The sequence below is a fragment of the Salmo salar genome, chromosome ssa01, assembly GCF_905237065.1.
Source record: "Salmo salar chromosome ssa01, Ssal_v3.1, whole genome shotgun sequence".
In the NCBI taxonomy this organism is placed as follows: Eukaryota; Metazoa; Chordata; class Actinopteri; order Salmoniformes; family Salmonidae; genus Salmo; species Salmo salar.
The window spans coordinates 124,733,121-124,760,179 of NC_059442.1; the positions used below are offsets into that span (position 1 = coordinate 124,733,121).

Below are 27,059 nucleotides of genomic sequence, written 5' to 3' on the forward strand. Positions count from 1 at the left end.
CCTTCTGTAAGATCCATTACCCCTCCCAGCTCTTTCAAAATATTTTGTAAAAATGGCACTACCCTCGTGTGACTAGAACCCATAGTTTGTTACATCATGTGGTCAGGATTAACTCCTGACCCTATGCGTTGTGTGTGAGACTGTGTGTGTGACTATATAACTGTATGTGTGTCCTCCAGGTCCCAGCCACATGTCCCTCTACCTCATGCTCCACCAAGGAGCCTCTCTGTCTAGCTGGTGGTTTGGGGACGCCACCCCCCAGTTATACCTGGCTAGAGAGTATTCCATATTCTACACCCATGGCCTGGACGCTCCCGCCTGGAACTTCTGGTTCGAAATACAGGTATTGAATATTAGGGATTTAAGGTTCCAAGCAGGCAAAGCTGGTGACAATCAAAACTGGCTGTTATCTGATTGTAATGACATAATTTGGACCAGTTTTGCCTGCTGGGGTAGCGCTTAATTTCATAAATAGCTTTTTTTTGCGCACAATGTGCAGTACCAGTCAAAAGTTCTGATACACCTACTCATTCAAAGTATTTTTTTTATATATATATATTTTTTTTTAAACAATTTTCTACATTGTAGAATAATAGTGAAGACTATGAAATAACAAATATGGAATCATGTAGTAACCAAAAATGTGTTATCCTCTCTAGGGTAGGTGGGACGAAATCGTCCCGCACTATTCAACAGCCAGTGACACATCAGAGCGCCAAATTCAAAACCACAAAATGTCATAATTCAAAGTTCTCAAACATAGGACTATTTTACACCATTTGAAAGATAAGACTCTCGTTAATCTAACCACACTGTCCGATTTCCAAAAGGCTTTACAGCGAAAGCAAAACATTAGATTATGTCAGGAGAGTACCCAGCCAGAAATAATCAGACACCCATTTTTCAAGCTAGCATATAATGTCACAAAAACCAAAACCACAGCTAAATGCAGCACTAACCTTTGATGATCTTCATCAGATGACACTCCTAGGACATTATGTTATACAATACATGCATGTTTTGTTCAATCAAGTTCATATTTATATCAAAAAACAGCTTTTTACATTAGCATGTGACGTTCAGAACTAGCATTCCCACCGAAACTTCCGGTGAATTTACGAAATTACTCACGATAAACATTCACAAAAAACCTAACAATTATTTTAAGAATTATAGATACAGAACTCCTTTATGCAATCGCGGTGTCCGATTTTAAAATAGCTTTTCGGTGAAAGCACATTTTTCAATATTCTGAGTAGATAGCCCGGCCATCATGGCTAGCTATTTTGACACCCACCAAGTTTGGCACTCACCAAACTCAGATTTACTGTAAGAAAAATTGGATTACCTTTGCTGTTCTTCGTCAGAATGCACTCCCAGGACTTCTACTTCAACACCCAATGTTGTTCTGGTTCCAAGTAATCCATAGTTATATCCAAATAGCTGCGTTTTGTTCTTGCGTTCAAGACACTATCCGAAGGGTGACGCGCCGGCGCGTATCGTGACAAAAAAATTCAAAATATTCCATTACCGTACTTCGAAGCATGTCAAAAGCTGTTTAAAATCAATTTTTATGCGATTTGTCTCGTAAAATAGCGATAATATTCCGACCGGAAGACCTTGTTTTCGTTCAAACACTGAAAATGTAAAATGGATTCTTCACATGCACGCGCACGCCCGTGTCATTGTTCTCAGATCGACCACTTTCCAAATGTCCTACTGTTTTTCGCCCACGGACTGCAGAGTCATCATTCCCTGTTCTGGCACGTTCTGAGAGCCTATGGGAGCCTTAGAAAATGTCACGTTACAGCAGAGATCCTCTGTTTTCGATAAAGAGGCTATAGAAGGCCAAGAAATGGTCAGACAGGGCACTTCCTGTATAGAATCTTCTCAGGTTTTGGCCTGCCATATGAGTTCTGTTATACTCACAGACACCATTCAAACAGTTTTAGAAACTTTAGGGTGTTTTCTATCCAAATCAAACAATTATATGCATATTCTAGTTTCTGGGCAGGAGTAATAACCAGATTAAATCGGGTACGTTTTTTATCCGGCCGTGAAAATACTGCCCCCTATCCTAAACAGGTTAAACAAAATATATTTTATATTTGAGATTATTCAAAGTAGCCACCCTTTGCCTTGATGACAGCTTTGCACACTCTTGGCATTCTCTCAACCAGCTTCAACTGGAATGCTTTTCCAACAGTCTTGATGGAGTTCCCACATATGCTGAGTACTTGTTGGCTGTTTTTCATTCACTCTGAGATCCAACTCATCCCAAACCATCTCAATTGGGTTGAGGTCAAGTGTTTGTGGAGGCCAGATCATCTGATGCAGCACTCCATCACTCTCCTTCTTGGTCAAATAGCCCTTACACAGCCTGGAGGTGTGTAGGGTCATTGTCCTGTTGAAAAACAAATGATAGTCCCACTAAGCGGCGGTTGGAGCCCAAAATCTCAAATTTGGACTCATCAGACCAAAGGACAGATTTCCACCGGTCTAATGTCCATTGCTCCTGGACTTCCTGACGGGCTGCCCCCAGGTGGTGAGGGTAGGCAACAACACGTCTGCCACGCTGATCCTCAACACTGGGGCCCCTCAGGGGTGTGTACTTAGTCCCCTCCTATACTCCCTGTTCACCCACGACTGCGTGGCCAAACACGACTCCAACACCATCATTAACAAGGCACACCTGTTAATTGAAATGCATTCCAGGTGACTACCTCATGAAGATGGTTGGGAGAATGCCAAGAGTGTGCAAAGCTGTCGTCAAGGCAAAGGGTGGCTACTTTGAAGAATCTAAAATATATTTAGATTTGTTTAACACTTTTTTGGTTACTGCATGATTCTATATGTGCTATTTCATAGTATTGATATCTTCACTATTATTCTACAATCTAGAAAATAGTAAAAATAAAGAAAAACCCTGGAATGAGTAGGTGTCCAAACTTTTGACTAGTACTGTATTTTCAAAAGCTTCACATGAATTTGTGCACAATGTACATTTATATTGATGTGTATATTTATATATTGTCCATATATGATTTGTGTTTTTGATGTGTCTGTATTTCCCCTCTCCAGCCTCCCAGAGAGGAGGGCCCAGAGGGGATGATCTCAGTAGCCATCTCATCTCACTACTACTTTGGAGAGGACCAGAGGACTGTTCAGCTAGACGACATGCTACAGAGGTTCCCCAAGTGGGCCTTCCCCTCTTCCTGGGTCTCCACCTATCACATGTACCGATACTGAGATAATGGGACCGTTGTTGGGCCTGCTTCCCCTCCACTCCAACACACTGAAACAGACACAGATGGCAGACACACGGACATGCACGTCCCCAGTTCCCTGGCATATTCAAGAGAACCCCACCATCACTTTGTCAATAGGCTAGTTGCTAACAGGAGAGCCACTTAAGCCAAGCATCCTTTTTTTATACAGTATATAGTAACAGGTAGGACTAACTTACTGACAAGGGCATGGTCCACCGGAGTTCTTCCTTTCTTTGTGGGGATAGAGGTAATTAGGGCGTTGTTTTTTTTACTCTCTCTGCCTAACTGTTTTGTATCTATTCTACCTCCTGCCAGCTCTGTCAACAAGCACAAGGTCAAAAGCATCAGTCTTTAGCGTCACTATATTTTCAGGAAAGGCTACAGTGCCTTAGATGGACGGTTATATCTCTAACATCTCTGGTTCTGACCTTTCCAGGGCCAAGCTTAAAGGGACAATTCACTTATTTTACATTTCCCTAGGGTGTATTTTGTTTCCTTCACACTGTTCTTTTTTATATATATATAAAAAAATGTAATGGGTTGAAGAATGAATGTTTCTGTGGGAATTAAATTGTCATGTTTGGATTGTTTATATTTTATTGTGCTATGGATTTATTTTTACAGGGAAACTGCGGATAGTTCAGAGGGAGTGGCACAAGGGTGCACTCCTATCATTTAAATATAGTTAATTAGATACAAATCTGGCTGTCTTTTCCTGTCTTTTGTTTTAACTAGGAAAGTGCAATGAAATGTTAATTCATGTTTGGTGTGAGTTTTTGCATGAATTTGGTTTAAAGGACAGTGAATTTGTTCATACTTTGAGAACTTGCTACCAAGCTTGTGTGTATCAGACACACTGTTTTTTCTCAGAGATTATGCTGAACTGAAGACACGTGTTGCTACTGTTGGGTTCTGAGAATATGAAATATACTTATTCATGTCACTGAGGGAGAGAGGGTAATGTATAACGTTTACATTATATCAGGCATCTTATTGAAATATTGAGTGCAGGGAAGCAATCACATGTGGCAGGCATTGATAAGGGGAGAGAGCCATGGATTAGTGATGAAGGGGGGTCGAGATCAGGTCAGGTCATGTTAAGGGAGAAAAAAACGTTTATGACCCGTATCACTTATTGTCCTGCCTAGCAGTAAAGATGCAATGTTTGTACAGATGTGTAGAAGGAGACTCAGCCTAGGAGGAAGGGTTAAATATCAGTGCTTGTGTGAAAATGTTTTTGTCTGAATGCAGCTGTATGGACCCTCTGGGAAGAACAAACTTGGTTAAGCTTTTATATTGACCGTTAGGTTATAATTCTCATAATAAAAAACTTGACAGTTGGTGCTGCGAGCAGGGTTCACCACGATTTGCAGTCAAACTAGAATCAGTGAAACAGGAGCCGGTGCTGTGCTGAAAATCTCCCCCTGCCAGAATTCCCCCACCTTTGCGTGAACGCACACGCACTCAATTCTTCATTGCTGCGACTTGCTTGCTAGTTGAGATTTCTGATCACGTTAGGCTGCGTTTCATAAACATTTTTATGTCGGTTTGATTGTGGGGGAAGGCACTAGTAATGTCTGCAGTTTTCGGTTTGGCTATTTGTTTCAAGTGTATTAGTTTATAAATAAATATCTTTGCCAAAATTCGTCATCCCTCTCATGTCTTATTCGACTAGTAGTTGTTCTGAAATGTTTATTGCTTGCCTAAGTTTTACTCCCTCTGTTTAATATAACACACATACATGAATTATTCATTTCGGTTGCCTATCCTGATATTAAGTTTGTTCTATAGAAAGTGTTTGACTCTGTGTGCCACAGAAAGTTTTTGACTAGCCACAAAATTAAGGAAATTAGAAAGGGAGGAGGATTTCGGCAAGGCTATTTTCTTGCCTGCCAAAATTCTCCTTGATCCAACTTCTGACTAGATGGCCACTAAAACATATGTATGTAAATAATTCTGTTACAAGAAACCTATACTATTCTGTTGTTCCCTGTTTGCTCAGAAAAATACATGTAAAGACTACTTGCCATTTATGTTTTGCTAGATGACCTGAGCCAAGGTGGACAAGGTGGAGGTGGACAATAATGAGGAAGACACTAACTGGGTAATTGCTTGTTCACTTCTAAAGGCACATTTTTAGGAGTACGATTTTTTTTAAGCAGTAATATTTCTAGAGGTAGTATCATCGCTTTGTCTGATAATTAATTAATTGTAACTCAAGAAAATGTATTTGTTCTAAATATATTTAAAAAATTCATCATACGTTTCAGATTAGTTGTGAACGCTGCCCACGATGGTTCCACCAGTCCTGTATGAAAACCATCCCATCATTGGAGGATTATGTCTGCGCTGCCTGTCAGGACTAGGTTAGGCTTGAGTTCCAGGTGTTGGGGTTCGTTCCTTGTTAATCATTGGCGAAATTAGCATTCTGACAATATCTTTCATTAAATCATTCAAAAACCTTTATTAATGCAATTGCAGACAGAAGTTGACAACAGGAACATGTTTCCGAGGAAGTTCTGCAAAATAGGAAAAGTCCCAAGTTATTTTATTAAGCACGAAGTCCAGCCCTAGTGATGTCACTGCATACGTCATTACCTTCTACTCATCAGACCAAGCCCATGCATACACAGCTATACAATAGTTCCAATGTTTTCTAAGGGCTAAGCAGTAAATGTCCACTCCCCTAGTTGATTTATAGTGGAATGTCTGACTAGTCACATATCTCTTACACTTCCCTGCAGAGTTCTGTCTCAGTCACACATTTCTCAGACCGTTTCTTTATAAGAAAAAAACTGTGGAACAATATTAAACCTCTATAATGAATATATATATTGTTAATCTGTAGTCTAGGACCCTATTAATGTAACCATGACAGATTATGTGGAAATAGGAAGACAAGTGTGAATAATTTTGGCAATGTGTGTTATCAACAACAGTGATATTTGAGGTGCAATACTGGAATAAGACATTGTCAATACATTTGCAGATGCTATAGTATTGGTTCTAATACAAGGTATTAAGTGCCGTGACCAATTAATTAGGTACAAATACCGTAACTATTCTCCGGGGAAGTGGGTAGCGCTACCTTGGAAAATAGTTAACCTGTTATGGCTAGGGGGCAGTATTTTCACGGCCGGATAAAAAAACGTACCCAATTTAATCTGATTATTACTCCTGCCCAGAAACTAGAATATGCATATAATTATTAGCTTTGGATAGAAAACACTCCAAAGTTTCTAAAACTGTTTGAATGGTGTCTGTGAGTATAACAGAACTCATTTGGCAGGCCAAAACCTGAGAAGATTCTGTACAGGAAGTACCTTGTCTGACCATTTCTTGGCCTTCTTGATTATCTCTATCCAATACAGGGGATCTCTGCTGTTACGTGACACTTCCTACGGCTCCCATGGGCTCTCAGAAGGCAGCAAAAAGCTGAATGATATCGAGGCAGCCCCTGGCTGAAAAACATTAGCGCGTTTGGATAGTGGCCAGTCACAGTACTATGAGACTCAGGCTCGTGCACGAGGGGATCCCATGCTTTTATTTTCTCCCTCTTTTGTACGTAAACACGCTTTCCCGGTCGGAATATTATCGCTTTTTTACGAGAAAAATGGCATAAAAATTTATTTGAAACAGCGGTTGACATGCTTCAAAGTACGGTAATGGAATATTTAGAAATGTTTTGTCACGAAATGCGTTGTGCGCGTGACCCTTATTTACACTTCGGATAGTGTCTTGAACGCACAAACAAAATGCCGCTATTTGGATATAACTATGGATTATTTTGAACCAAACCAACATTTGTTATTGAAGTAGCAGTCCTGGGAGTGCATTCTGACGAAGAACACCAAAGGTAATCAAACTTTTGTAATAGTAAATCGGAGTTTGGTCAGGGTTAAACTTGGTGGGTGTCTAAATAGCTAGCCGTGATGGCTGGGCTATGTACTCAGAATATTGCAAAATGTGCTTTCACCGAAAAGCTATTTTAAAATCGGACACCTCGATTGCACAAAGGAGTTCTGTATCTATAATTCTTAAAATAATTGTTGTGTTTTTTGTGAACGTTTATCGTGAGTAATTTAGTAAATTCACCGGAGGTTTGCGGGGGGTATGCTAGTTCTGAACGTCACATGCTAATGTAAAAAGCTGTTTTTTGATATAAATATGAACTTGATTGAACAAAACATGCATGTATTGTATAACATAATGTCCTAGGGTTGTCATCTGATGAAGATCATCAAAGGTTAGTGCTGCATTTAGCTGTGGTTTTGTTTTTTGTGACATTATATGCTAGCTTGAAAAATGGGTGTCTGATTATTTCTGGCTGGGTACTCTGCTGACATAATCTAATGTTTTGCTTTCGTTGTAAAGCCTTTTTGAAATCGGTCAGTGTGGTTAGATTAACGAGAGTCTTGTCTTTAAATAGCTGTAAAATAGTCATATGTTTGAGAAATTGAAGTAATAGCATTTCTAAGGTATTTGAAAATCGCGCCACAGGATTCAACTGGCTGTTACGTAGGTGGGACGATTTGGTGCCACCTAGCCCAGAGAGGTTAATAGGGGATGACAGTTACACCAAATGGATTGTGATGTGAATTGCTGATTTCATTTTTTGTTTCCATACAAATTTCACCAGATTGGGACTGCTGGATTGGAGTGTGAGATTCCCCGATGGGTTAGGGTGCTAACTTCCTGATCTGGTAACTCTTCCAAGAGGTTGCCAGTAAAATAAGGAAGTATGAACACATTTTGAAAATGCTTTCAACAGTAACAGTATGTTATGCTCTTTGACATTTGTCGTAGAGATAATGTTATTAAGAAATTGGGAATGTAATCATTTGTCACATAGTCAATGCTTGTCTGGATATCCTGAAACAGAAATGACTTGAACTAAACTGTTGTTCTGATCTGTCCTCTCTTGATGTTATCATGGAAGGTGACGTCAGATGGTGTCTTAATGCATGTAGGAATAATTTGGCCACAAACAGTTTGTGTGAACCTCAAAACTGACTTTTAACACCTCTATCTGAGGTTAACCTGGGTACCGGCGGCAGGAGTGCACCAGAGTCCTGAGACCGTGCATGTGGAGAGAGATAACATACACATTTCTCTCATGTTCCTGGGGTGCTGGTGGGAGAAATAGACCAGACAGGATGGTAATAGCAGCTCAGGTGAGAGACTCGTGTACGTGGGAGAAACGGATGTATTTATTTGGAAATCTGGACATTATCAAGGGCCATTAAATGTGACAGGCAAGAGTTACATATGCCGTTGGGAAGATTAACAGTAACGCTATCTGAAGAAGACACGCTAGAATGATGTACCGGGAGAAAGGGTGGGGGTGGTCTACACACTGCAAGCAATTTAGACTAAGTATGCATTGAGATACCGATCTTTCATTACCAGGCCACTTGCGACAGGAAAACGGGGACAAAGGAGGGCTGTAAATGAGAAGAGTTATTACCGGCAATAAAAAGTTCTGTTTATAAATGCACATTCTAACCAGGATGATGTGTGCTAGGTTGAGAGGCGTGAATTTGAGTCATAGACTCAAAGTAAGCACTAAGGACTGTCATTCTGAATTTGGGTTGGATAATTTATAACATGTTTTAGTTATGATTCGGATACAGCGAGAGAGAGTTGCTTTCAAATGGTGAGAGGTGGGGGCACTACTCAAATTTATTAGGCCTAGGGAGGCTCTAGAAACCTAATCTTAAAGTATCCTCCGACAGGGAGGTTGTTAGAGAACTCACTGGATGATCGCTTGGGTCAACCATGAAGGTTTTTTTATTGTTCTCTTTTGTTTTACTATGTCATCAGAATTTGTATGTTAAATCGCATCGATACATAAAGATTGCTGGATGATACGGTACAATTAATTGCATACAAGGCTCATAGTCTGTGTTTTGCGATAACACCCAAGGATGAAAATGAAGGAGAGGGCATGGAGACCAGCATTACATGGGTATAGAATGTAACGGATGGACGGTTCTTTCCCCAGTTTTAGTCGCATCAAGGGTGGTGTGAAGTTATTAAACATGTACTTTTTTTCTCTTTCCTTTTCAAGTCAATATATTTTTAGGTTTTGTGGAACATAAGTGATCATTGTTCCAGAGGGACTGATTGATTTGAGAATGTTTTAGTATGTTTATAACTGTAGAAGTGCATTAGGAGTGGTGACTAGTGTGTTATGGGTTACATGGAATGATATATGTGCAAATGTATCTGTAGCAGGAGGCGAGGTACACGAGGCCTGTGGTTGAGACAGAATGTTTACGTCGGGCTGTTAAGTGTGATGGAATGTGACTGCGGTGGAGATCTGTGGGGGCTCATAAATTAAGGTTGTGGTGATAGAGGGGTACCATTCCCAGAGACTAGGTATATTGTTACAGGGGATAGCTCATAGGAGAGGGAGGACAGCTAACTGTGCACAATATAGGGAAGTTAAATTGAACGTTACACAGGCCCAGATCAGGTTGAGAGTAGCAGAGATAGTGTGGGCAGTTCAGACTATGGTAAACTTTCAAGAAACCTGTGACTCAGTTTTGTTAGGATGTATCTGTGTTTGCAAGTTCTCTCGGGCCATCATTGTAAATAATAATTTGTTCTTAACCGACTTGCCTAGTTAAATAATGGTTTAAAAAAAATGTTTAAGTCACCCTGCTCCTCTGCACAATCCAAGGCCTTCCAGTCAACGCTCGCATCCACTACAAGATTATGGTGCTTGTCTACGGAGCAGCAAGAGGAACTGCCCCTCACTACCTTCAGGCTATGCTCAAACCCTATGCTCTGCCACCTCTGGTCTCTTGGCTCCCACTCAGCCCAGTCCAAGCTCTTCTCTGTCCTGGCACCCCAATGGTGGAACCAGCTTCCCTCGAAGCTAGGACAGCAGAGTCCCTGCCCATCTTCCGAAAGCACCTGAAACCCTACCTCTTCAAAAAGTATCTTAAATAATCCCCCTCCTCACCCCGAACCCCCCCAATAATAATCCTGCACCAACACTTGCACTTGACCCCCCCTCCCCAGCTCAGACTTTGCTGATAGCTACTCTGAGGAAATGTGTATTTACTATGCCTGTGATGTGGTTGTCCCACCTAGCTATTTTAAGATGAATGCACTGTAAGTCGCTCTGGATAAGAGCGTCTGCTAAATGACTAAAATGTTAATGTAAAATATGATTTGACAAGAGAAAGGTTTTTAAAAAATAAACGCCATTTAAAGAAAATGTCTCATTGAGCCGACATTTGCAGCCCTTACGTTTGCGGTGACTGCATTCACGGTGAGTTAGAACAGATCTTCCTCGATGGGGATTGAATCCAGCACTAAGGCGGGGATTCAATCCGATCTCAATTGGACATTTCCTTTATATGGTGCATCGCTAACACAACGCAATCACTAGTGTCTTGATAGTGCACTCGTTTCCATGTTCACCAAAGCACATGTCAAGTTCAAACAAACTAATCATTATTCAAAAGGAGCTTGCAAAGGCCTACAAATAGTCATACCCTATTAAACAGTGTTAATTCCAACGCGCTAATTTAATCTGGGTCAATATTTGGTGAAAATGTTAATCGAATCCATTGATATGGGCCTCAAATTTCACTTAAATGTCCTTTAATTTTTTTGAATGAAAAATTGAGTAATTCATATTGCTGATATCATTTAACTTGAGTTAGAAAAATGGTAACTGAAATTTACATTGATCGTCTTTGCTGAATGAGTTTTCTGGGGACCTATGTTGAAGTAAAAGTTTTATCTTGCCATGTTTTGTTCAAATTTAAAACTCACTTATCCCTTTTTTTTATTTACATTTGACTTAGTTGCAGTGTATTTCAGAGCCACTGAATAAAGTGCAGTTTTGTATAACATTTTAATTATTCTTTTTAAAGAAATCCTTTTATTACATTTTTGGATATTCATCAACTGGAGTTACCCCCTAACCATACCTTTAAATCAGTTATTATAGCATGACAACAGGATTAACATGGTTGATATCATTTATGGGAATGTGTCAAGCACAGTAAGTGAAACAGAACCGCAGTTTTTTTTTAATGCAAAAAATAAGCTTGAAATGAACACGTGTTCCAATGAAGATACCGCCGTGTAGAGCAATAAAGTGCTTAATACATGATTTAACCGTTATTTTTGATAGTCGTCGTCTTGAAAATATCAATTGCAATTGGGAAAAAAATGTCATTTTTTTGTTTTTAAAAATAATTTATTGTTCTTTATGTACAGGAAAAAAATAAAATAGAAAACAAAATTAGTAGAAAAGGCTAATTGTACAAGAAACACTATATACTGTACACTGCATTGAAGATGTCCAACTGTCTGCATGACCCATGTAATGTGGCATAGATAGGCAATACTTTAAAGTACAATATGAAGAGTCCTCTTCCACTCAGTATGTCTTTGATCACCTATATAGTGTGTGTATGAACCACAGATGTTCTTATAACGTCCTTGACACTGGCTTTGTTTGAACACAGTACCACTGTCATGTAGGACTGTGCTTTTCCCAGCAGCAAAGACAGACACACAAAACAATAGGCTTCTCATCCTCAGATCAGACAGAAACATGAAGTGTATAATCATAATAGCCATATCTATATGATATAGAAAAACAGTCTTGAGAACTAACTGAAAAATTGGTTTGAGTGTCAATGGTTGGTCATCTTTCTCATTACGGAGGGAGGGTGTGGGGGGGGATTCGTTGTACATCTTTGCACCTCCTACACAAGCACTCATCTTCTCAACAACCTGCACACACCGACCGAAAGCCTCTGAACATTTGTCTTTGGTTAGCCAAGTACTGGACGTTAGGTAAACTTCACAGTTTGAGAGCAGGCAGGAAAGTAAGCCACTGACTGCATATACTATACCGTACTGAAAGCAGAGATGGAATATAGCTAAGCACGTCAATGCTGTGTACAGTCGTCGTGACTGTACAAAGGGATTTTCGTAATGCAGCAGAACAATAAATGAGAATCAGAAAAGAGACTAAACAAAAAACTGCAATCAACCATGTACACTACAAACACAGTAAGCTACAGCAAAATAATGATTAAAATACAAATATTTTGGTCTGTATGAGTGACAGAAAAAAGGAGGAGCAGAGAATGAAAATAAAAGGATTCAAATAAAAAAATAATCAAAAACATGATAAAGCTGAAATAAAGTAACATTTCAGAATTGCACAATTTAATACTGATGTACTTACTGTAAGTAAGTGGACACCATTGCTGTACTTTCTGTAGTTGTAGGGACCTAATATAATAGAGGAACATAGCCTACATGCACAGTAAGTTAAACAGAACCGCTTTGTTCAGAGCACTAACAGTTGTCTAGAGCAGTGTTTTCCAAATTCCAGTCCTCGAGTATCCCTGGGCCCCTATTCATAAAGCGTCTCAGAGTAGGAGTGCTAGGATCCATTTAGCTTCTCAGATCATAATGTATAAGATTACATGGACAAGGGGGATCTGATCCTAGATCAGACAACGACGAGACAGCCTATAGGGAGGTGGTCAGAGACCTGACCGTGTGGTGCAAGGACAACAACTTCTCCCTCAACATGATCAAGACAAAGGAGATGAATGTGAACAACAGGAAAAGGAGGACCGAGTGCACCCCCCCATTCTCATCGACGGGGATGTAGTGGAGCATCTTGAGAGCGTCCACGTCACCAACAAATTAACAAGCACACCAAGACAGTCGTGAAGAGGGCATGACAAAACCTATTCCCCCTCAGGAAACTGAAAAGATTTGGCATGGGTCCTCAGATGCTCAAAAGGTTCTACAGCTGCACCAGCTGAGCATCCTGACGGGTTGCATAACTGCCTGGTATGGCAACTGCTTGGCCTCTGACCGCAAGGCACTACAGAGGCTAATGTGTACAGCCCAGTATATCACTGGGGCCAAGCTTACTGCCATCCAGGACCTCTATACCAGGCGGTGTCAGAGGAAAGCCCTAAAAATTGTCAAAGACTCCAGCCACCCTAGTCATAGACTGTTTTCTCTCCTACTGCACGGAAAGAGGTACCTGGAGCGCCAAGTCTAGATCCAAGAGGCTTCTAAACAGCTTCTATCACCAAGCCATAAGACTCCTGGGCCAACATCTAATGAAATGGCTGCCCAGACTATTGGTGCCCCCCACACATTGACGCCGTACCGGTACCCCCTGTATATAGCCTCGCTATTGTTATTTTACTGCTGCTCTTTAATTATTTGTTACTTAAAACTGCATTGTTGGTTAAGGGCTTGTAAGTAAGCATTTCACTGTAAGGTCTACACCTGTTGTATTCGGCGCATGTGACAAATCAAATTTGATTTGATACATGTTCCTCAACTCCTCAAGTACCCCCAAACAGCATTTTTGCTGTAGCCCTGGACAAACACACCAGATTCAACTCGGATCCGCCTTGTCCATGTAATCTTATACATTATGATCTGAAAAGCAAACCTGAACCTAGCACTCCTACTCAGACGCATAATGAACTGACGCCCAGCTTTAGGTGGAGAGCTCTTTTCGTGTCAGGCGGTGGGATATGGGCCCGGGTCTAAAGACTCAGATGACTACAGTATGTTGAGGCAAACGCAATTAAATAGTTCTTGATTAGCTGCTTTGATATAGCCAAAATAAAAACCATTTGAATAATAAAAATGACTATTTATAATAGTAATAACAACACAACCAATAAATAAGAATAACACTCGGCATCATAAAAGCTTGATTCCATGTGAGGATACTGTACTTAAGTCAACAATATAAATCATTAACAGATGCAATAACACTTGGTCTTTGCAGTTACATCGTACACACACAGCCGCTTCTGTGTTGGAGGCTCTCTTAAAGTCATTGTTATCAGTATCACCGCTTGTGATCAAGGCTTTGGTACGTTACCACGGTGATAACGACCAAGACATTATAGACCGACGTCCTTATAGAAACTATGGGAATATTCATTCTGAATACATTAAAGAGTCCAGGACGTCTTCAACTCCACAGCACTTCCCAAGGCAAGACAAAGATCACTGATGGGAGATGAACACAATCCTACCTTAAAAACGATAATGATATATGACGTTAAGTTAACACAATTGTTTTCTTGTCTTTACAAAAGGGGCGAATAAAAGTGAACTCTGGCATATCAATATAAAGTGAATGAATACAGTTGTGTTTCTCCTATGGTTTGCTTCCCATTCGATCCCCCACAGGACCGAAGCCAATTAATTGAGCAGTAATGTTTAAATTCTCGAGCCAAGTGTGTGTGTGAAGATGCAGGTCAGGATCATCATAATAATTTGCTTTGTCCTCAGATATGGTTAGATTCTCCCTTCAGGAGTCAGTCATGGTTTGGTTTAATTCATTTGAGGGGCGCTTATATTTGTTCTGTTGCACACGTTTGTTATGGAAATGTTTTTGTTGTTGTTGGCATATCCGAACTCCCCTCGGGGGTCACAGCCAGGGTCACCATCGTACAGCGCAACAGGAGTAATTAGGGTTAAGTGCCTTGCTCAAGGGCACAGCAACAGATTTTTATCACCTTGTCGGTTTCCGGTATTCAAACCAGCAACCTTTCGCTTACTGGCCCAACGCTCTAACCTCGAGGCTACCTGCCACCCCCCGGTTGAGGGCTTATTAGGCCCTCGTCAACAACATACATGACCAATCCAGGTCATCACACACACACACACACACACACACACGTCTTTGCTCTCGACTAAGAGAATTCTCACGCCACAGTCTAGCATTGTAATAAGGGGACATCATTTCCAAAATGAATGCTATAGATGTAGAAGAATACCATCACATTATTGACAAAGGTATCATAAAATATCTTAAAATCCACTGTACACTATGAGGTATGAAAATATGAGACCCCTCCCCTTGCACAACATGCATCTGGTAAAATGTCCAGCACAGTTCGTTGGTTTCAGGGGCGGTTTCTTGCCAAAAGTACCAAAGTTATACTTGAACTTACTCCACAACAAAGTACACTAGACGTTTGTACAAACTGTGAAAAGAATAGAAAGGTTTAACTGTTCAGTTCTGCGGAATGGCTGCCAATAAAGGTTCATGTGTGACAGGTCTGTCGGAGAATATTCCGGATGCTTTTTGTTCATTGTGCTCTCACTAACAAGTCGTCACGGTGATCTGACTGGGAATTCGCTCACATCTCACAGAAAAGCCAGCCGAGCAGCATACATTTATATCTAGACAGACACTAAAGCCTAGCCGAGACCACAACACAGACAGCGAGCAATTCTCTGATCTGAAAAGCACATTTTGGTAAAAAGCTAAATTGCAACAAACTGCCTGCTTTGTGCTCGAACACTTAATTCCAGAATAAAGCCTGACTAGCCCAAACTCATAATCTGCAAAAACTTGGTCTGTGATCAAATTCTTTAAAAAGAATACATGGGAAGTAGAATGAATGTAGAGGTTTGAACCACCTGTCGTACAGTATGGCTATCTTAGGTAAGCCTCTGTTTTTGTTTGGGTGCTATGAATTGGCTGTGTCCTGGCAAGCGTTGTTTGCAGTGACTCAAGTCCATAATCAAGTGAATAATACTGACACTCAAACCACAGGAGCAGCCCACTCCACTCCGCTCACTCAGAACCTGTTCCAGCACTGGGATGGATGAGTATGCAGACAGGAGAGAAACAAACAGAGAGCTTCCTTGTGTTTTACACCCAAAGTATGGTAACACACACACACACACACACACACACACACACACACACACGGTCGATGTAACATATCTGGGTCCACATCAGCCAACAAACTGGTTCTAGACCCACAATGCAGAGTATTCAGTCTTTGAGGATCCCTTCCTCCTCCTCCTCCTCCTCCTCTTTCTCATCCTGTGTCCCATCACACACCCGCACCACACCCCTTCACCTGCCCAGCAAGGTCAGAGGTTAGGACAGGGCTGTAGTCATTAGGGCACACACCGTAGCAAAAACGGTTTATGTAGTCCCTCCCTGTTTCAGCCCATTTTCTTCCATTTGGTGACTAATGAACACGACCCAGGTCAGGACAGGGCACGTCAGGATAGGGTGCAGTCATATGCCCCCTCGTCTGCTGCCTGCTCCTCCTGCTCCTCTGGAGCTCCTCCGTCCTCTGTCACTAACCCTCCAGAGGGCTCCAAGGGCAGGGCCAGGCCCAAGGGAGCAGGCCCTCTACTGTCCTCTGCCCTGGGGCATCCGGGCTGGGGCTCAGTCAGCTTGGAGTTGGGGTTGGAAGCCCCTGGTTGGAAGGCTTCAGGCTGGACCTGCTCCACAGCAGTCTCTATTAGCTTCTGCAGCTGGGGCCGGATCAGGTTCAGGAAGGGTTTATAGCCCAGGCTACAGGGAGGAGGAGAGCGAGGGAGTCAGTAGTCATAATAATATTCATAGCCATTTCAAGCATTCATTGAATTTTTGTCATAGACATGGGCACACATGTGCAGCAACAGTTCTCCTAGCTTAGTGAGAGAGAGAGAGAGAGAGAGAGAGAGAGAGAGAGAGAGAGAGAGAGAGAGAGAGAGAGAGAGAGAGAGAGCAAAAGAGAGAGAGAGCGAGCAAAAGAGCGAGATCGACAGAGATTGAAAGTAAAGAAAGAGCGATAGACTAACCAGTCTGTGGAGGCCCACGCATCGACTCCCAGCAGGCCGGAGCGGATACTTTGGACGGTCTCAGGAGGAACCTCTGGGCTGTCCAGGAAGTTGACCACCTGCTTGATGACCGTGGCCTCTCTCAGGATCAGACCAATCACAACACACCACTCCAGACAGCCCGCCTCCATGAACACATGCAGCAGGTAGCTGAGGACAGAAAGAGATCAGGAATGGTACAGAAGGGGCAGATTAGACAGATTACACCTAGTCCTACATTAAGAATCACGTTCATTGGAGATTCTCCATTTAGAACATTTTAGTCCAGAATAGGCTTCATCTGTGTCTGAGAAACCTACCCAAGGACACACAAACAAAGGGTAACAAAATCACACAAGATATACACAAACCTACATATGAAACCAACAAGCAGAATAGGTCACCACAGCCATAAATCTAGCTAGGTTGGGATGGTAGGTGGGGTGAAGGAGTATTTTGTAGCACCTAATAGAGAGGACTGGAGAGGATAACCGTCTTACCGTAGCTGGACCTGGGACTTGTGAGGCCCCTTGTTAGCCAGCTCCATGGAGATGTGTTCCAGCTCAGACTGGGTCAGACTCAGAGTGGAGAAGTTCTCATCCACCATGGTCCAGTCTCCATCCACCATGCTGCTGGTCTCTGTCAGGTCTGTGGCCGAACCGATACTGCACTCCTCCGCTGGGGGGGAGAGGAATGGAGTGAGAATAAGGGAGGGGAGGGAGAGATGACCGGAGAGAATTTAGAAGAAGAGGTAAAGGGATAAGAAGACAGAAAATGAGAGAGCCTGGTAGAGAGAAAGCGAGAAGCAGATGTGGAGAGAGAGGGAGAGAGAGAGGGGGAGAGAGATGACAAGTGAATGCTGAAGAGGAGGGCCACTAACTTTTGTTAGTGAGTGGAGAGAGGAAGGCCTCCTGTGTCTGTGGCCCCCCGTGGGAAGAGGTTGTGTTCATCTCTTTAGGCTCCGGCCCCAGTGCCCCTAGACCGTCCAGCCAGGTGTGGTTGCTGTTGCGTGCTGAGGCCTGCGGGGGCGCTGTGTCCATGTCGCTGTTCAACAGGCTGTCTGCTGACTGGGACTTTAGCAGCCGCTGGCTCAGCACTGGAGGAGGGAGAAACACACATACAGGAACTTCGTCATAGTAACTCATCAAGGTTGGCACACTGAACACTTACAAAGAAATGGGTTAGGGGAAGTTGACTGGGGAGACCAACAACCACAGCTGAGGGCAGATACAGTCATACACACCCCCCCCAGACCCTCACCCGTCTTGCGGTGTCCGTTCTTGAAGGGCGAACTAATCGAGCATGCTGGGATGACAGGAAACGGCCACAGGAAGTCCTTGTGGAGACACTTCAGCGCCATGACAAAGTCATCGACCCGCGCTACCCGAGTGCGCTCCCGGCACAGCCAGCCAATCAGCTCGAAGCCCAGCTGGGCGGAGAAACAGCCTAGGTCTTTGAGGCGGACCTGCTCCAGGAGGTGTCGGGCGTGACGCCATAACATCATGTCTATGTACATGTTCTCAGCACAGTCACTATCCTTACTCCAGCGCTCAGACCTAGAAAGAGGACACATGGAAGAGATGGAAGAGCGGACGTGCTTGTTGCACCCTCGACAACTACTATGATTATTATTATTTGACCATGCTGGTCATTTATGAACATTTTAACATCTTGACCATGTTCTGTTATAATATCCACCCGGCACAGCCAGAAGAGGACTGGCCACCCCTCATAGCCTGGTTCCTCTCTAGGTTTCTTCCTAGGTTTTTGGCCTTTCTAGGGAGTTTTTCCTAGGGAGTTTTTCCTAGCCACCGTGCTTCTTTCACATGCATTGCTTGCTGTTTGGGGTTTTAGGCTGGGTTTCTGTACAGCACTTTGAGATATCAGCTGATGTACGAAGGGCTATATAAATACATTTGATTATTACAGGTATGATGGGAAAGGCCAGTAGCACGAATACCACGAGGGCTGGGCTCAACTCCATCCAATTAATTACGCAAAATAGATCATAGCCCACTAATCCTTTATATAATTACTACATGTTATCATCATCATTGTTCATTTGAACTTGAGAACTGGAGCCCAGCAGTAGTTGGCCTGTCTGGCTCAGTGGATAGAAGAGAAGGGCTAGCAACGCCAAGGTCGTGTGTTTAACTCCTGCGAGGATCACACATACACAGATATGCTAAAAATGTACGCACTCTAAGTCTCTTTGACTAAAATCTGTTGAATTGAATATTTTATTACAATAACAGTATCCGTACCCTTTAGTGGAGGGCCCAGAGGGCATGCTGAAGGTCTTCTGTAGGTTAAACTTCCCAGCGGGGATGCTGTCAGCTGACTGGGACAGACTGATGCTGCGGTTCCTGAAGAACTCGAAGCCTCCCGTGGAACTGGGTTCCTGTTGAGAGGACACATCAACCGGTCATTATATGGAAAGCCTTCAAATTCCAATCTACTTTTCGAACAATGTGCTCATAATCAGGAGGGAAAACTCACCCAGTAAGCCACTGAAACAGCAGGCGAATACGCAAAAGACAAATATACAGTATAGCCAGTTTATATCCAATTATAAACCGGGTGGTTCGAGCCCTGAATGCTGAAGGCCATGGTATACCAGATCATATACCATACCAACATTTTTTATTTTTTTATAAATGTACTGGTCTAATTACATTGGTAACCAGTTCATAATAGCAACAAGGCACCTCGGGGGTTTGTGGTATATGGCCCATAAACCACGGCTAAGCGCTGTATCCAGGCCTTAGCCGCATTGCGTAGTGCCTAAGAACAGCCCTTAGCCGTGGTATACTGGCCATATATCACACCCCCGTCGGGCCTTATTGTTTAAATAGAGAGAGGTGGATGTGAGGCAGTAGCCTTAATAGCAGTCGTTATACAGTATTCTTAGACATCCCCATAGATTAGTCTAGCCGCTTAGAGATTTAGCTCGACCATAATTCCAAAGAAGCCCTCTGACTCACAGAAAGCTAGAAAAGGAGAGGTAAGAGAGCGCGAGAAAGAGACAGAAGACAGAGCAGAAGTAGCGAGTTTGAATTAGTTCTCTCTGATACCTGAGTGGTTGGTGTTGGAGGCGGGGTCTCCATCTCCCCAGAGCCAATGGCCTTGAGGAATCGGATCATGTGACGACAGAGGTCCCACTTGCCCTGCTCCAGAGCCGTGTTGAAGAGCAGTGTAGCGTGCTGCCTGCTCACCGCTGGAACCTCCATGTTCTAGACAACACAGTTACATTATCATTACAAAACATTTACCACATACCCTGGATCCAACCCTCACAATACAGTAGCTCCAATCCTAACCGGAGCCCCAACCCTCACCCTAGCTCCATACCTGATACCAGTCACATTACTAAATAATGTGCCTCTGGCTTACGGGATAGAAATCTTACAGTACCATGAGATAGGGGAGTATATGTAGATACCTGCAGTATGATGAGATAGGATGCTGCTGTGTCCAGGTCCTGAGCCATCAGACATTCCTCAAACAGATCCTTGGGGTTTCCCACGGCAGCAAACAGGTAGTTCCACAGGGCGTACTCCGTCTTCCTGGCGCAGTGCACGATGGTCTGGAGGAAGAAAACATGAATGAATAAATGAATTAATTCAGTTGAAAAAACATAAGCGTTGCCTCAGCCGAGAACGACAACACATGCATTAAAAATCCCGGCTAGGATGCCATTTCACACACAGCCTAGGTTTCGTTCATTAACTACTCCTCCATCAACATCGCTCTCTTACCTGGAGGAACAGGGGGAACTCGGTGATGAACTTGGCCACGGTGGGCAGCAGCGGGTCGGGGATGGGCTCCCGGGAGGTGGCCTCCTCCTCCAGCACCACGTGGACCATGAGCTCCATGACGTGGGGGAAGTAGGGGAGCGCTGCGCAAGACTGGGCCAGGAGCAGGGCCTGCTCTCCCAGGTTACGCACTAGTAGCTGGCGCAGGATGTGGTGGAGGTAGATCTGGGAGGTCCTCTCCACCGTGCAGTAAGGGAACATCACCTCAAGAGGCTCCCGGCCCTCTCTGGGACCCTGCAGAAGAACACGATGATTACTTTATTCGCACAGAGACAGTGATTTGTAAAGTTGTAGAGCGCAAGAGCAGTTTGTAGGCGTTAAGAGCCTTGGCACAACGTCAAGAGATGGTGTCTAGGATTCGATATCAGCCCCCCCTCCCTTACTTGCAGGCCGTCGGAGATCAGGTTCTCGTTGCCAACCCTCAGCACCAGATAATACTATTACTGTAATAACTATAATACTCCTACTACAGTACCTGCAGGCCGTCGTAGAGCACGGTCTCATTAGATGCCCCCAGCACCAGTGCGTCTTCAAACAGCACGGCCAGGGGGTAGATGTTGATGTGGAAGGGGAGCATGATGCGCCGGGACAGGAACGAGTGGGGCTTACGGTGGTCCCGCGGGAACAGGGGCAGCCACACCTTTTGAAAGGTACAATTAAAACAATCGCGTTGCAGCATTGAATAATATGCTCGGAACTAACAAGTAGATCATGAAACACACCGACATACATAACCCTTCAAATTCCTTTCAATGTAACCATACATGTGTTTTTTTGTTGTTGAAGGATGTGCAGATTTGAATAACAACAACAAGTGTTTCATTTCAATAAAAAGAAGTGGCAGCCACACCTTCATTCCGGCCTCGCCACAGGACAGCCACAGAGCCTCCAGCAGGTGGCGCTTCTTCTTGTTACTGCGACACGTCGTCCACACGTTCTCTACACACTGAGCCAGAACCACGGGAGGACAGAACGGCAGCTAGAAACAGAGAGCGACACACCGGGTTAGCATACACGCACCACAGTGCATACTGCGGCCGGCAGTCAAATGTTTAGACACATTCAAGGGATTTTCTACATTGTAGAATAATAGTAAAGACAAAACTATGAAATAACACATATGGAATCATGTAGGAACCAAAAATGTGTTAAACAAATCAAAGTATATTTTATATTTCAGATTCTTCAAAGTAGTCACTGTTTGCCTTAACAGCTTTGCACACACTTGGCATTCTCTCAACCAGCTTCATGAGGAATGCTTTTCCAACAGTCTTGAAGGAGTTCCCACATATGCTGAGCACATGTTGGCTGCTTTTCCTTCACTTTTTCAGTCCAACTCATCCCAAACCATCTCAATTGGGTTGAGGTCAGGTGATTGTGGAGGCCAGGTCAATTGATGTAGCACTCCATCACTCTCCTTCTTGGTCAAATAGCCCTTACACAGCCTGAAGGTGTGCTGGATCATTGTCCTGTTGAAATCAAATGATAGTCCCACTATGCGCAAACCAGATGGGATGGCGTATCGCTGCAGAATGCTGTGGTAGCCATGCTGGTTAAGTGTTCCTTGAATTCTAAATAATTCACAGATGGTGCTTTGCTGGTGACACTATCACACCACCTCCTCCATGCTTCACGGTGGGAACCACACATGCGGGGATCATCCGTTCACCTACTCTGCGTCTCACAAAGATATGGCAGTTGGAACCAAAAATCTCATATTTGGACTCATCAGACCAAAGGACAAATTCCCACCGGTCTAATGTACATTGCTCTTGTTTCTTGGCCCAAGCAAGTCTCTTCTTATTATTGGTGTCCTTGAGTAGTGGTTTATTTACAGCAATTCGACCATGAAGGCCTGATTCATGCAGTCTCCTCTGAACAGTTGATGTTGAGATGTGTCTGTTACTTGAACTCTGAAGCATTTATTTAGGCTGGTAACTGGGTAACTGGGTTTTCCTTTCCTGTGGCAGTCCTCATGAGAGCCAGTTTCATCATAGCGCTTCATGGTTTTTGCGACTGCACTTGAAGAAACTTTCAAAGTTCTTGAAATGTTCCTGATTGACTGACCTTCATGTCTTAAAGTAACAGACTGTAGTTTCTATTTGCTTATTTAAGCTGTTCTTGCCATAATATGGACTTGATCTTTTACCAAATAGGGCTATCTTCTGTATACCACCACTACCTTGTCACAACAACTGATTGGCTCAAACGCATTAAGGAAAGAAATTCCACAAATTAACCATTAACAAGGCACACCTGTTAATTGAAATGCATTCCATGTGACTACCTCATGAAGCTGGTTGAGAGAATGCCAAGAGTGTGCAAAACGGTCATCAAGGCAAAGGGTGGCTACTTTGAAGAATCTCAAATATATTTTGATTTGTTTAACACTTTTTTGGTTACTACATGATTCCATATGTGTTATTTAATAGTTTAATAGCACTCACTATTATTCTACAATGCAGAAAATAGTCAAAATAAAGAAAAACCCTTGAATGAGTAGGTGTCCAAACTTTTGACTGATACTGTGTGTGTGTGTGTGTGTGTGTGTGTGTGTGTGTGTGTGTGTGTGTGTGTGAGTGACTCACCAGTTTCTTCTGGTCTTCCTTCTCTCGTACCTGTGGTCCAGAACGGTCTCTCTGTAGCATGATGAGTTGGCCAGCCAGGTTCAGCATGATGCTCTCTGCCATACAGGCCTAGTACAGCGACAGAGACACAAATTAGTACTATTCACATTTTAACAACTTACCAGACATTTATCCAGAGTGATTCACAAATCAGTGCATTCACTAAAGTAGGTTTAAAAGACATATCACAACCAGCGCAAATTAAAACTCTGTTCAAAATAGCTGCTAAATCAGGGCTCTTCCAACCCCTGTTCCTGGAGAGCTACCCTCCTGTAGGTTTCTTCGCTCCAACCCCAGGTCTAACTAACCTGACTCAGCTTATCAACCAGCTGATTATTAGATCCAGGTGTGATAGATTAGGGTTGGAGTGAAAACCTACAGGACAGTAGCTCTCCGGGAACAGGGGTCGGAGACCCCTCTGCTAAATCAACACTGGTGAAAGAAAAGCGCTAGGAGCAGGGAGGGCAGTGGTAGGAAGAGCCACGCTGATGTCTGAAGAGACGGGCTTTTGATGGGATTTCACGTGTGTATTGAAGCAGTACCTGCTGTGGGGCTTTGAGCGCGATGCCGGTCTCTGTGCGTACCGAGGTGAGGGTGACGGACACCACCAGGGCAGGATGGGGGATGTAGCGGGACATGGACACCTCCTGAAGCAGCTCAACACAGGCTGACGGGTTGGGCCTTCAGAGAAAGACAACATGCTACTAATAGCATTGATTGGATAGGACCTTTGTAAAGCCCCCCCCCAGTTAAAGCCCCAACCAATGGCAGGTGATAAGTATTATTGGATTTTTCTAAAGTTCTCATGTGAATTTCTTTTCACAACACTATTGATTATCATCCGAGACCTCTGTCAGGTGATCTTCCCTACCGGTCTCATCCTGCCTGCTAATAAATGTTATGTGAGAGTTTATTTTCTTGTTGTATGAGTGGGTGTGCATGCCTGTGCCTGTCCTAAGCGTGTTGGTCTCTCCCTACCCGTCGTGTCTCCTCTCGATGCTGTAGAGGCAGATGGAGCAGTCTGCTCTGAACAGGACGATCAGGTCTCTGAACACATTGAGCAGCAGAGTGTCCGAGTGCAGCTTGGCGACGGAGGCGAAGGCATTGTCCAGGTTGGACGACCGGAGGTACAGACGCAGCTACACCGGGAGGGGAGAAACGACGGAGGAGGAAAGAAAGTACAGCTGTTCACTTTGTCAATCCATCAAATCGGCCAGTTAAACTGAGCTCGTCAGCTCGTGAGCAAACAATCGCACGTTCTCAATCAATTTGTCCATGCAAATTTGACCCATACATGTTCAGAATAAGGTGGTGTAAAATGTGTTTTTTAAAGTAGTATTGTTCCTGAACGTTAGCCATCTGTGTTATGCCGTCTTACCTCTTCTTGCTGGTCGATGAAATTGTAACACGCAACAACGACAAAGTCATTCCACCAGGCCAGCCCCCCGGTCACGGTCATGTTCTGCTCCTGAGTGATGTTCCCAAACAGCTTCCATTTCCTGGAGGACATGGCGTAATGTGCAAATCCACGTCTCCCTGCCACCGCTATGCACTGGCCTGCTGTGTCTATGGCTGCAAACTGGAGACACACACACACACACACACCTCTCATGCATTAGAAGCTATAGATATAGCAGGCTAAGTGCACATGACGACATTGGGTATCTGGAAAAACTGCATTCATTTGACAACTCAGGTTAACATGGTTTTATGTAGCCACACACACACACACTGAATACTTATCCCTAAGGACAGACGTAGAAGTATTTCCCACACAGACTCACCCGTATAGGCCAATTGCTCTCTAGGTATGTGCTGTGAATCTACGACAGAGGAAAAACACAGGATAGTTTGACTGACAGGATACTAAACATCATTTCTAACTTGTTAAGCTTCACATCAACATATCGACGCAACATTTGAATTAGATAGCCAGCTAACGGACAATAACGCTTTTTGAATTGGAAATGAATGAAGACGTTTATGAGCTTGTACCTGGACCACGTGCCAGTGCTTGTGTCCCAGTAAAGTGCTGAGTCCCTGAGAGATGGAGTTGGGTGAGGGGGCGGAGCGGTGGTGAAGGGGGCTGCCCTCCAGGCCATGGGCGAGGTTATGGGGGTGAGGGGTGTGAGGGCCATCTGAGCTGCTGGATGGGACCTGGGTGGGGTCACCACACGTCAGGTACAGACGGTCTTCCCCATGTAGTAAAACCTGCTCCTGGTTACTCTGGGAGGGACAGACAACAGGGAATCAACGAATAATCAATATGTTTGCAACATATCAGTATTCTACATGAAAGTGCCCAGCAGGCAAAATTGGTTGGTGTCAGGAATGTGTGCATTGTCTATAAACTCACCGTGCAGGGATTAACGGTGAGGGCGCTTTTGATGAAGTGGAACTGCAGTACTCCCGCCTGCTTGGTCTGGGTCGGAGGTGGAGCCTCCTCCATGTTCTCTACAAGCTCCGCTTCCTCTTTACTGGTGATGACCCACAGGTGGTAGCCTTCCGCTCCCCAGCACATAGAGCTGATCTTTATAGGATCCTTCTTAGTGCCGTCTGACCGATACCTGGGGTTGAGACCGTAGTCATACAGAAGGGTTTATAAGAAACACAATTGCAAGGAGAAAAAGATACTGTTTTGCACCGTTTTTTTGTTGTTGTCCCATTCGGGATGAAGCCTGCTCAAATCTATACTGTATGAGAGGGCAGCCTGCATCATAGAGCGTAGCTGACAAGACGACAGCGACGTGAACTGTACTACGGCTGCGGAGACCTTGAGGGGAAGGAGGAAAACGAAGACCAACAGAGGAAGAATAAAGAAGATCGTTGTCTCGTCACTCACGCAAAGTCCTCCCCGAGCGTACAGATGAGGTGCGCTCCGAACACGCTCCACAAAGACAGGCCGCCGCACTCCCAGGTCACCATGGCAACGCTGTAGTCGGGGGACCAGCGGATCAGCGTCACCGCGCCCGTCTTGTTCCACACGTCTGAGGAGGGAGATTCGATACGGACACCGGTCAGACAGAAATCCTTTCAGTGATACAGTCGAGTCAATTCCATTCAGTCAATTCATTTCAAATGAGGAAAACTAGAATAGGAATATGGTTTACTTCCTGAATTGAAAGTGACCACAACTCTGCTTTTACAGTAGTATGGTTTATTTGGTTGAACAGTGCACTTGTTTGACAACAGAGATAATACAGTACCGTGTAAAATAAACATCCCTGTGATGTAACTACCACTAGGGGGAAGGAGTGGACCATAAACAAACCAATGGTTCTGCATGGCTGATGTGTTGAGGGGAACTACTACATAGAATCACTTGCACTTTCGAGTCAAAAACGAAAACCAGCACATAAAGAGACATCATGTGATATCATTCGGTGTTAAAACCCGACGGGGTGTACTAGTTTGTATAAAAAGTGTACTTTCTCTCATCTGTCAACACTAAATGAGCTGGTGGTCAGTCAGAGACAGACATACCGGGGAAGTGTTTTGGGGTGAGCTCCAGCTTGTGGGAGAGCTGCATGGATCCTGTAGTGGTGTCAATCATGTACACCAATACTGAGCCACTGGAACAGAGAGAGAGAGAGAGACAGACAAATTAAAGACAGACAAATGTTAATAATTACTCATTCATTCTCTTCATTCTAAGGTAACATTGTGCTTTGGCAATATGTACCAACGCCAATAAAGCAAATTGAAATTCA

The 27,059-nt window shown here is 43.7% G+C and overlaps 2 protein-coding genes across 4 annotated transcripts in view; one reads left to right on the plus strand and one right to left on the minus strand.

The window, feature by feature from the left end:
- The window catches only part of LOC106561439 (endoplasmic reticulum metallopeptidase 1), a 51,826-nt gene extending 46,897 nt beyond the window's left edge, over window positions 1-4,929 (plus strand). For 2 of the 3 annotated variants that reach the window (XM_014125407.2, XM_014125420.2), the window contains 2 exons: window positions 180-343; window positions 3,082-4,928. In XM_014125407.2, coding sequence (XP_013980882.1) covers window positions 180-343; window positions 3,082-3,249 — 332 coding nt within the window. In that variant the 3' untranslated portion in view covers window positions 3,250-4,928. Of the gene's footprint in view, window positions 1-179; window positions 344-3,081 lie in introns of all 3 variants that reach the window. The other variant, XM_014125411.2, reaches the window with a different exon arrangement.
- A 6,539-nt stretch (window positions 4,930-11,468) lies between these two features.
- The window catches only part of LOC106561454 (guanine nucleotide exchange factor subunit RIC1), a 76,260-nt gene continuing 60,669 nt past the window's right edge, over window positions 11,469-27,059 (minus strand). The window contains exons 8-27 of the mRNA XM_014125432.2: window positions 26,833-26,921; window positions 26,192-26,336; window positions 25,706-25,916; window positions 25,345-25,575; window positions 25,134-25,172; window positions 24,728-24,928; window positions 24,328-24,488; window positions 23,892-24,030; window positions 23,311-23,418; window positions 21,573-21,701; window positions 21,198-21,362; window positions 20,666-20,956; window positions 20,350-20,493; window positions 19,982-20,140; window positions 19,172-19,308; window positions 18,168-18,463; window positions 17,788-18,003; window positions 17,408-17,585; window positions 16,890-17,078; window positions 11,469-16,620 (exon numbers count right to left, since the gene is read on the minus strand). Coding sequence (XP_013980907.2) covers window positions 16,323-16,620; window positions 16,890-17,078; window positions 17,408-17,585; window positions 17,788-18,003; window positions 18,168-18,463; window positions 19,172-19,308; window positions 19,982-20,140; window positions 20,350-20,493; window positions 20,666-20,956; window positions 21,198-21,362; window positions 21,573-21,701; window positions 23,311-23,418; window positions 23,892-24,030; window positions 24,328-24,488; window positions 24,728-24,928; window positions 25,134-25,172; window positions 25,345-25,575; window positions 25,706-25,916; window positions 26,192-26,336; window positions 26,833-26,921 — 3,526 coding nt within the window. The 3' untranslated portion in view covers window positions 11,469-16,322. The remainder of the gene's footprint in view (window positions 16,621-16,889; window positions 17,079-17,407; window positions 17,586-17,787; window positions 18,004-18,167; window positions 18,464-19,171; window positions 19,309-19,981; window positions 20,141-20,349; window positions 20,494-20,665; window positions 20,957-21,197; window positions 21,363-21,572; window positions 21,702-23,310; window positions 23,419-23,891; window positions 24,031-24,327; window positions 24,489-24,727; window positions 24,929-25,133; window positions 25,173-25,344; window positions 25,576-25,705; window positions 25,917-26,191; window positions 26,337-26,832; window positions 26,922-27,059) is intronic.